The sequence below is a fragment of the Mesitornis unicolor genome, unplaced genomic scaffold (assembly GCF_000695765.1).
Source record: "Mesitornis unicolor isolate BGI_N332 unplaced genomic scaffold, ASM69576v1 scaffold5787, whole genome shotgun sequence".
Taxonomy (NCBI): Eukaryota; Metazoa; Chordata; class Aves; order Mesitornithiformes; family Mesitornithidae; genus Mesitornis; species Mesitornis unicolor.
Window position 1 is genome coordinate 3,303 of NW_010194277.1, and position 11,292 is coordinate 14,594.

At 38.5% G+C, this 11,292-nt stretch overlaps 1 protein-coding gene across 1 annotated transcript in view; it reads left to right on the forward strand.

The window, feature by feature from the left end:
- Window positions 1–418: 418 nt before the first annotated feature.
- SLTM (SAFB-like, transcription modulator) overlaps window positions 419–11,292 on the forward strand; it is a 17,373-nt gene continuing 6,499 nt past the window's right edge. Inside the window, 14 exon segments of the mRNA XM_010187738.1 lie at window positions 419–476; window positions 1,026–1,090; window positions 1,393–1,578; window positions 2,015–2,062; window positions 3,040–3,067; window positions 4,430–4,898; window positions 5,464–5,513; window positions 8,070–8,188; window positions 8,797–8,946; window positions 9,042–9,151; window positions 9,240–9,400; window positions 9,721–9,812; window positions 10,035–10,198; window positions 11,272–11,290. Coding sequence (XP_010186040.1) covers window positions 419–476; window positions 1,026–1,090; window positions 1,393–1,578; window positions 2,015–2,062; window positions 3,040–3,067; window positions 4,430–4,898; window positions 5,464–5,513; window positions 8,070–8,188; window positions 8,797–8,946; window positions 9,042–9,151; window positions 9,240–9,400; window positions 9,721–9,812; window positions 10,035–10,198; window positions 11,272–11,290 — 1,719 coding nt within the window.

The window sequence follows — 11,292 nt, forward strand, 5'->3', positions numbered from 1 at the left end:
AAGGGACCTGGGGGTCCTGGTGGCCAGCAGGATGACCATGAGCCAGCACTGTGCCCAAGAAGGCCAATGGCATCCTGGGGTGTATCAGAAGGGGTGGTTGTAGGTGGAGAGAGGTTCTCCTCCCCCTCTACTCTGCCCTGGTGAGACCACATCTGGAATATTGCGTCCAGTTCTGGGCCCCTCAGTTCAAGAAGGACAGGGAATTGCTTGACAGAGTCCAGTGCAGAGCCACAAAGATGATGGAGGCAGTGGAGCCATCTCCCTTCTGAGGAGCGACTGAGGGAGCTGGGTCTCTTTATCCTGGAGAAGAGGAGATCGAGGGGTGACCTCATTAATGTTTATAAATACATAAAAGGCAAGTGTCAGGAGGAAGGAGCCGGTTTCTTCTCTCTGATGTCAAATGATGAGACAAGGGGCAATGGCAGCAAGCTGGAGCATAGGAACATTCCATGAGACCGAAGACAAACGTTTTCACTGTAAGGGTTACAGAGCACTGGACCAGGCTGCCCAGAGAGGTTGTGGAGTCTCCTTCTCTGCAGACATTCAAAACCCGCCTGGCCATGTTCCTGTGTGACCTGGTCTGGTGATCCTGCTGTGGCAGGGGTTGGACTGGATGAGCTTTCGAGGTCCCTTCCAACTCCTGACATTCTGTGATTGTGTGAATTGCTCAGTGATGCTCATTATCCTATAGAGCAAGGCTTCCAGTCACACCATCTGGTTAACTCCAGTAATTCTAGAATTGTACAGTTTAATGTTCTCCTGAATTCCATTATCTTGCAAAGTAGAAGGACTGGGATTAAAGTGGCTAACTTAGATGTAACTGGCTGTTTATGCAACAGCATTGATTTTTCGTGCTCACTTAGGTGACATTTTTTTCTTCTCACAGTTTTGAGAGGGTTATATGAACAGTTCAGATAAACTAGAGCATGTGGAGAATAGTAACTAAGGCCCAGCACATAATCAGTATTGAAAGAACGTCTACTCTGTGTAGCAGCTCTAGTCATTAGCATATCCTGTCATTGCAGGTAAAAAGCAGGAATCTGATGAATTAACTGGTGATGTTTCAGTTGAAGATGATTCCTTTGTCAAGGTAATAAAAGTACGTAATATTTTTTTTCTCAGTTTATTTATTTAATGTTTGGCTTTACTTACCACAAAAAAGCTTCCATTTTTGTAGCGCTATTTTATGTGAAAGTTTGGAGCATTGTTTTTACTGTGCTCACAGCTGAGATGCATAAGGGTGTGAAGGTGTGGGGGATTTTTAAACATGCTATAATTTTTTATGATGTATGTCATACAGTATTTTGCAGAAACAGTGATTCTAGCAGTGAATTTTTCAGAATATAGCTGATACCATTAGTTACACCAAGTATTTGTTGTTCACACCAAAAGGAAAGTGAATTGGAGACTCAAGATGTAAGTGATCAAGATGGAAATGATGAATTAAAAGACTTTAAAGAACCTGTTGAAGAAGAGAACTTGAATTCTAAAGAAGTACCATCTGCAGAAAAGAAAAAATACTGTGACCTGGAACCAGCGGAGGCAACAGAAGATGCAGAAAAGTGTTCTGAAAGTCAGGTACTTTGTTGTATTTTACATGCATTTTTATCAGCAAAATGTATGTTTTTCTTAGTGTGTTTGTATTGCTAGGAAGTCAGAAGTAGTTGTTCAGTTTGTCTTGCTTATCTCTGAAAGGTAATTTGGTACCTTTTTTTCTTTGGTACTTTTGTGTTGGAATAGTCTTGAAGCAAATGTGGCATTGGTTGATAAAACTCTGCCACAGTCCATACACAGCCTAAGTGGTCCTTTCCCCTGGTACTGGTAGTGACGTACATAATCTCAACACTGAACTGGAAGATGCAGGTCATGAGAACTGCTCATGGTTGCTCATCTTACTGAGTGCATCTCCACCTAACTACAATGTTTTCTGAGCTAACTGGCTCTCTTGGCTCTCTGAATGTTTAGATGTCATACAAATAGTTTGCTGAGCAAGTCCCTTTTTATATTCTTGTAGGAAAATGAAGGGCAGGACACAGAAGATTTCACTTTTCCAACTGTCCATGTAAGTTCTAAATCAGTTCTGTTAAGCTGATTTTCATGTCTGTGAAGTTGGAAAAGATCCATTTAGACTGGCTTTTTGTTCCAGCATGCATCTTAAGGGTCAGATGATGTTAATACAGTAAAGGTGTAAACAGTATGGAAAGCTTTCATTCATATTTGTTTATAATGCAGATAACTCTGATTTCCAAACAAAGATGTACTATTTTAAATGCAAATTCCTGTCTACAATTTGGAAGGATTCAATGCATAGACTTAGTAAGGAATATATTTCAAACTCTCTTAAAAACACTTCAGAGGGCTATGCCAAATACTAACAGTATATACAGCCTATACAGGAGTTTAGAAGTCCTGCCTTTGGAGAAGGGGGGTGGGGGCAGTTGTTTGGGGTTGGGGTTGTTGTTGTCGTTGATACTAACGTCTGTAACATCTGCACGTTCAGAAATTGATTCCGAGTTACAAGGAATTGGTGTCTGAAAAGGGACATCTCATGCAGCATGTCTTGCTCAGTGAGGCTAATGATAAGTAAATACCTATTAAAATCATGGTTTCATTTTTAAGTACTTAGCGGAGGAAGCCTACCTCGTTTCTGACTTCTGTCCTAAGCTTTTAAAGCTAATGATGGATTGCTTGCATTTCATTGAAAGTAGTAATCAGCGGTGTGACATCCGTTCTGAAGGCTTTAGCAAGACAACGGACAGTTTAGAAATGCCTGATTAAATTAAGGGGGGGTAAGGAAGTAGCTTTGCATTCCAGCCAATTGCAAACTGCAAGGATTGCAGAGAGATACCAGTCAAGTTTCGTACAAATTTCCAGTGATTTGACAAGGGAGATGCACAGCCTTGGATTATCTTTTCTTTGGAAACAGTTTTCAGCTTATTAATTTTACTTGATATGATAGAAATTCTATGGAAAATGTGAACTGTTCTGCCTAAAGTTTTAAAGCAGGAGACATTTAGTCTTGACTTCCTTTTCTTGCAGGATGGTGAAGATGAAGAAAATGAGAAAGGTATGTTTAAAGTTTAATAGAGTTCAGAGACCTTTAGTCTGGTAGTGCAGGCAACATTCTCTTGTAATACTCAGTCTCTTTACTAATACAAGGCTTGTCTCCAGTACTAAGGATCAGTTGTCTCCTTACTAAGCTCAGCACTTGGAATCATTGCAGTCAGTGGATTCATTTCACTCCGAAGAGTTATCTTACTCTTAGGAGTTGATTACAGTACTTATCAGTTACTGTGGTGGATGTACAATATAGTTGTAATACTATGATTCTTAATGAAAAAACCATAGTATTCAAGGACTCTGATTTTAATACACGGTAAGTCTTGATTCAAAAGCTTCCAACTTGCACTGCAGTAACTGATTATTGAATTGAGTGAAACGATTACATCGTTACACTGAACTTGAGCACCCAACAAGTGTATGGACCATCATATGTTTGGCTTACTGTCACTTAGAAATACCAGTTGTATATAGGATGGTAAAACAAGTGTGTGGAAACCTGTGGCGTGGCGAGCTTTTTTTTAAGCTGAGCTCATTAGTGAAACTATAGGAGGAATATAATGCATTTGGGCAAAAAGACTTCCTGGACAGAAGTCTTAAGGATTCTGCGTGTTGTGGACTAGAAAGGACATGGGACACCATCGCTTTACACAAGATGGAATAAACACAATACTGAAGTTACAGGATAAAACTACAGACTCCATATTTACAAGGGACCCTATGGCTGAAGTGTCTCATCTGTGCAAATCCATGCATACGGTTGGAGATGCCTATGTGGGACTGAGATGGAAAATCTTTCCAGTGGATGAAGACTGAGAACCATTTGGCTACGAACTCTGGATTAAAACTCACTCCTCCATGTTCTGCAGCAGCCTTGTACAGCTTACTTGATTGCCGAACAACTCCTTAGGAAGGAAAAGCAGAAGAACACCAGCATGGAAGACTGGCTGGGATTCTCCAAGACTGTGATTCTTTCGGATTTGAGAAGGTTCGAAGTCCTAGAACCAGGAAGATTCAAAGATGGATTAAATCAAACTGTGAGCATCCAAAGCAACGATTTTCTTCTGGAACACTAAATCCTAAACTGGAAAATGGATACTTCTTATGAAGAACGGGTATCTCCAGGATGGAACCATATTCTCCCTCCTAATATTTTGGTATTTGTCTCTAGAAAATGTGTTTTGCCATGAAGAATAAGTGATCCTGGGTAAAGGATTTATATTTGTGTTAATACACCTTGTGTTTTTTTCTAACCTTCCATCAGTGCTAATAACTGGCTTTGTATTTTCTAGGTCCTATTCTAGCTTATGCATATGAAATTGTTTAAACTTCTTGTTTTGCCATATTTATTCCTGTTAAATCCTCTTAGATAAAGCAGGTTCTGGTGATGGTACACAAGAAGTATCTAAACCTCTTCCTTCAGAAGAAAGCCTAGCTGAGGCTGGTCACACGGCTCAAGAAGAGATGGAAGCTAACACCTCTGTGAAAGAAGCTGAGGATGATAACATATCGGTTACAATCCAGGCTGAAGATGCCATCACTCTGGATTTTGATGGTGATGACCTCCTAGAAACAGGTAAAAATGTGAAAATTACAGATTCTGAAGCAAGTAAGCCAAAGGATGGGCAGGATACCATTTCACAGAGCCTGGAGAAGGAAAGCAAGGACTATGAGATGACTGAGAACCATAAAGATGGTAAGAAGGAAGACTGCGTGAAGGGTGATCCTGTCAAGAAGGAAGCCAGAGAAAGTTCAAAGAAAGCAGAATCTGGAGACAAAGAAAAGGATACTTTGAAGAAAGGTCCCTCGTCTACTGGGGCCTCTGGTCAAGCAAAGAGGTTTGTTTTTCTATGTCAGTTCTTTACGATACTGAGTACCAGCATTCAATAAGATCACTCTACATTAAGGGGGTAGCAGCAAGAATCTTATAATTAGTATCCTATGCTCCTGCCTATAGATTTTTTTGACCGCCATAAGTTACTTTTTAAAATTCAAGATCTTCGTATAGACACTATGTCCTACTGATTGCATTGTCGAATTGTCAGCATTTATTTGTTTTTTTCAAATTGACGATTTTTTTTTAAATGTCCTTGTGATGATGGTAATGAACAGCTATCAGTTCTAAGAACACAAAATGAAGTCAAGTCCCCGTCCTGAAATCTGGAGAAGATTGCCATATATCCACTGAATAGAGTTGTCAGAAAATCTAGATCTTCAGGCCTCTTGGGGAAAATCAGTGCAAGAATCCATAAGGGAATCATTTGTTCAAGTATACAGTCTAGCCCTTTTTATTTTTATTTTTTTGAAATGTTAACTTGTCTATTAGTATTAGTAATATAAAACGCAACACTTATCAAAGTCTGTATTTTCAATTTTCTTCTGATTTTTAATTTGCTTCTCTAGCTCTACTAAGGAGTCTAAAGAAAGCAAGACAACATCAAAGGATGATAAAGGTAACTATTACAAATTGGGGTAGTATTGTCTTGAACTAAATGCTTTCCTGTTTGAGAAATTTCTCACCACATTCTAAAATGGCTTATGTTATTGAGCTCATCCATCTGTAGTAAACCATGCTAGTTTACAGTAGTCATAAGCTGTATGTATGTGTCTATATAGGTTTTTCCCTTCTTATGCCAGATTCCTCGTAAGATCAAAAATACTTACTCTAAAGACTCAATGAAAACATATTCTCCTAGTTCAAAATACTTTTGGGGGCAAATTCCACTTAATGTTTCCCAAGTCTTAGTTTTGATAAGAAAGTATAATTTTCAGATAAGCCTGCTGTAACTTACTGCTGTGGTTTAACCCCAGCCAGCAACTAAGCAGCAGACAGCTGCTTGCTTGCACTCCCCTGGTGGGACAGGGGAGAGAATGACAAAGGTAAAAGTGAGAAAACTTGTAGGTTGAGAGAGACAGTTTAATAGGTAAGGCTAAAGCTGTGCACACAAGCAAAGCAAAACAAGGAATTCACTCACCACACTTCTCATCTGGAGGCAGCCATCTCCAGAAAAGCAAGGCTCCATCACATGTAGCTGTTACTTACAAAGACAAATGTCGTCACTCCAAACATGTCCCTCCTTCCTTCTTCTTAGCTCAGCTTTAGATGCTGAGCATGACATCGTATGGTATGGGATATCCCTTTGGTCAGCTGTCCCAGCTGTGTCCCCTCCCAGCTTCTTGTGCACCCCCAGCCTGCTCACTGGTGGAGTGGGGTGAGAAGCAGAAAAAGCCTTGACTCTCTGTAGGCACGGCTCAGCAGTAACAAAAACATCCCTGATTTATCAATACTGTTTTCAGCACAGATCCAAAACATAGCCCCATACCAGCTCCTAGGAAGAAAACTAACTTCCTCTGAGCCAAAACCAGCCTGCTTACATATAACAGTTTGGATTGATGTTATATGCAGAACAAGCCAAAAATAATTGCAAGTACTTAAACATAACACCAGTGAAATTGTCTTGTTTTTCCTTCTAGCTCATTTTTAAATAAAGTGAGCTCTCAACCAAGTATAACAGCTGAGGTGCCAGCTAGCAAAATGACACTTGTGGCTGTTTCGCTTTTAAGTTGGATCTCTTTGTCTACCTTGGGGTTTCCATCTGTTACCATAAAGCCTTGTATTATGACTCCAAATTCACAGAATGGAGCTCAAGAGCGTGTTACTGTCACCAGTTATCCTGGTGCCTCATAGTGGAACAAATGCATTTGTATAAGCTCATGTGTTTCCTTATTTTGCCTACTAGCTCTCTGCTAAAAACCTTTGTCACACAATCTCTTGCATATCACTAATGTATGAACGAAACTTTACCCGATAAATGTATTTCTGAATAGAAGTTTTTGTGACAGACATAATTCACTCTTCTCTAGATGTCTTTTCATGATAGCTGTTTGCTTACAATGAAGTTAAATGAAGATACAGCAAATCTCCTTTTGTGTAGAATATATAACTGTAACAGTAACTATCAAAAAGCTGTCTTAAAATACATAGCCAAAGCCAGTATAGTGGCTCTTTAATGATATTCTCAGTATATCACTGTTAATTGTGATACTTAAGATTATCAAGATAATAGTATCTTTACAATAACTGAAATTTGTTGCCTTTTGCATGTTCATCTTGGTGCGTTGAAGAAGGAAATCTACCCTTTTTTCTCAAGGTGGTTAGATTACCTTTTAAAACTCAGCATACCACCAGATTTCCCAGCTGTTTAGCTGGAGATTCAGTTCTGGTCTTGCCTGTATGAGTAGCTACACTATAAAAGCAGTTCATACATTTAGCAGCAAAGAATAACAAGAACTAAATCTAAGACTAAGATGTTGGGAATAAGAGTACATGAATATCTTGAGTCCTTAGTTATATCTTGTTGCAAAAATGGCTAAGATATGGGGTGTGGGTATTGGTGTTTAAGGCACATGATGTTTTTCTGACTTTTCTTTAGTAGTTTCTGTAGTATGTGGGAAATAATTTTGATGAGTTGCATCCAGTTCTAAATCAGCAGTATTTTTAAAAAGCTGCTCTGGATGGAGGGCACCTACTTCAAGAAGTTGTGGGAATTGACCACGTGATTCTGGAGGCTGGGATGAACCAAGTCTTCTCTGTTTACCTTTCTGCCATCTCTTTGGTAATGCGAGTAGTGCGAGTGCTGCTGAAGAACTAATGTTGGGTGCCAAAAAACATTTTTCAGGGATGGAAGTTGTAGCTTCAGCTTCTGGTTTTTATCATGTGTACATAACCCAAACGAGGGGTAAAGCACACTTTTAACAAAGAATTGTATGGTTTTTCTAGCACTGTCATTTGGGTATGAGTTAGCCAAGCTGTTGGTCTCAATCTATGGCTAAATGAATGAAATCTTATGGCATATATTTTTTTTATATAGAAGTCTTTTCAAGAAAGGTAACCGGATTAACAGTTACTTAAAGGTAACAGGCTAAGTTTCTTTTCAGCAAGTTTAGTTCAATATTCATGGTACCTTTGTCTCTTTAATTTTGTGGCTGTTTTGTAAAACTTGTTTCAGGAAGCACAAGCAGTGTTAGTGGTAGCAGTGGAAGTTCAACTAGAAACCTGTGGGTTAGCGGACTGTCTTCCAACACAAAAGCTGCTGACTTGAAAAATCTCTTTGGCAAATACGGAAAGGTATTTCATGGGGTGTGATACCATGTGTGTTGTGTGTGTCTCTTCCCTCTCCTCTATGCAGTTACAAAAATCGAGTAATATTTGACTTAAATAAAAGTCTGAGATGGAATGTCTAACCAGTTAATCTAAAACCCCCAGTACTTTCAGCACCTAAAGTAAGAATGCATGCTTGCAGGAAGAAGAATATATTAATTTTATAAGAAATTTTTCTTCCTCTTGAGGTCAGGTAGATGGAAAAGAAATGTCACAAATATGACTGGTCAGGAATGGTGTTAAAATTAAATAACGATGGCTGTCACTTAGCAGAAATGGTATTTAACCATGAGTGTGAGATAATGGGCTAACTGGTAAAACTGTAATGTAGAGAGTCTTTCTAGAACCTGCTGCTCTCAGAGATTGTTTCTAAAATGTGTTCTGAGGGCTTGTGAATGAATGGGAAAAATAGGTAAGAAGCTGTGACAGTTACTCTGTTCTTTTAGGGACTCTTAATGATTTTCTTTTGACAGGCTGTTTAAACTAAGTCTGTTTTCCTGGATTTTGGTTTAATTTAACACACTCAAAACACACACTTGACTCTCTCAAAACCTAAATTTTACCTGTTTGTGTAGGTACTTGGTGCAAAGGTGGTCACAAATGCACGAAGCCCAGGAGCAAAGTGTTATGGCATTGTTACAATGTCTTCTAGCACAGAAGTGGCTAGATGTATTGCACACATTCATCGAACAGAGCTGCACGGACAACAAATTTCTGTTGAGAAAGTAGGTTTAATAAGATGAAAACTTTTCCCAGAATAGACCATCTTATGCAAGAATCTGTATTAACCATTTTGCTTTTGTAAAAAAAAAAAACAAAGGTAAAAGGAGACCCCTCCAAAAAGGAGATGAAGAAGGAAAGTGATGAGAAATCTGGTTCGGGGAGAAGCACGGGAGATAAGAAGACTGCATCAAGTGATAAAGCCAGCAAGTAAGAGATCTCACGTAATTTCTGAGGGTCTGAAAATTCTTGAAGTTGAATTGTCCTCATTGCATTTGTTTGTTTGTTTCCCAACAAGAACTCCGTCAAACAAAAAAGAAGAAAAGAAATCTGAGAAATCTGAAAAAAAAGAAAGTAAAGAAGCCAAAAAAACAGAAGGTAAAGATGAGAAGAGTGATAATGGAGCAAGTGGCCCTAATCAAGAATCCACTAAAAAAAATGAAGAAAAGAAAAGAATAAGTATGCAATATAGCCATGTTTCCTCCTGTTGAATCTGTGTGTCTGACTTGTTTTGCGGGCATGCTCTTGCCAGAAACCAGACAATTAAGCACCTGTTCTGTTTTAGACTCCAGTAACTGTTACTTTAGAGCTGGTGTGAAAGCTTCCTTATTTTATATCGCTGCTTAATTACAGGCACGCACTGGTACACTTCTACCAGTAACAGCTTAATGTAGAGATCTAGAAATTTCACTGAGGAAAATCTGTAAGAGACAAATAGGGATGTGTGTGTGTTTTAAACTTCTTTTTTTTCTTTTCTTTATTTCTCCCCCCTTCACTAGGTGGTAAAAGCCCAGGTCAAGTTGTAGTTTTAGACCAAACAAAAGGAGACCAAGGCCACACTAGGACAATTAGAAGGGGAAGGTTTGATAAAGTAAGTACCTGCAGATTTGATACAACGTTATCTGATTTGATACTACCTTACGGTTGATATTTTCACTGAAGAGTTAATAAACTATCACAAACTGTTAAGCTTAGATAGAAGCTTTGTATGCTTTGGGATAGCTAAGTAGTTAATGATACTTGAATGCAGCATCCAGAAATCTCCCTAAATGAATGAGACTTCTGAAATAACCATTGTAATCTCTATCTATAGCCACAGATATTGAGGAACAAAGAGCGTATTATTCAAGATAAAGTGAAATTCAGGGAATACAGGGGTAGAAAGGATATCTTGCCTTTTGAAAAGATGAAGGAACAGAGATTGCGAGAACACATGGTTCGATTGGAAAGAATACGACGAGCTGTTGAACTCCGAAGGTAGTAATTCAACTTTTTGCTAAAGGCTGTTTTGTACATTAACTGATCAGATACTCTATGTGGAAATCTAATCAGAATGCATTCTGTCAAGTCTTCTACTCAGATGTTGAAGTCTGTACCTCTACCTAACAGTATCTTTATACGAATTAACAGACTTAACATTTTTTGTTTAATCTTCTAATAGGAATATGTGTACACACATAGCTTAGTGTTTGTTGTGTCTCATAAGTGTTACTGCATGCCAGTTTTATTTTGGAAAAGATGAGGAGTTGTCTAAGAGATGTGGCCAAAAACAGTGTTTGGGGGTTTTGTTTGTTTTTAATCGGAGAACTGTTTTATATCTAAATGACAAATTGAGCATAATACAATCTTGTCCCTTTAAATGAAAGGACTAAATGACTACACTGTTCTATTCTGCTCGTTTCATGTGGCCAGAAGTTTGCAAAGGATAGTTAAACGACTTGTGTTATCTGGATTTCCCTGAACAAAGGAATTTCCAGCAAGCATAGGGCTTAAAGGAGAAAATGCCTTTCCTGCTTCTTGTAAGCTGCACTGTAGGAAGTGGGAAGAAGAAAGCAAAATGAAACTGTTGACAAGTATACCTAAATTGTGCAAGTCAGAGTGATCACGATATTCTACCTTATTTTTGGATAGAATACAGTAAGTAAACTTTTTGTTAGCTTGAAGAGGACCAAAGCTAAAATAGCATTTATTTTTAAGATCCAAATCATATTCTTAGCTAAGCTGTTGTTACTGTCTACTAGATAACAACATAGAAATACGAAACCAGCATAAAATACATCAAGAGTAATGATTCTTAATATAACTTTTCCTAGTATCTGTTGTCTGCTTAAATAGTTCTGTAGAATATGCTAAAACCAGTTTGGCTACTTTGGGCTAGAAGGAGTAGAGTTCTGATGCCAGGACTTCTGTCAAGAGCTTACTCTCAGATAGTTTGGTTTGGTTTTGTTTTGTTTTGTTGGTTTTTTTTAGTGACTGTGCCTAAAGTGATGTTACTTTTGGATGAGACATTTTTTCAGGTGAGTTTCTGCTACCTCTTTTTTTTCCTTTAGGCGAAGAGAAATCGCTGAGAG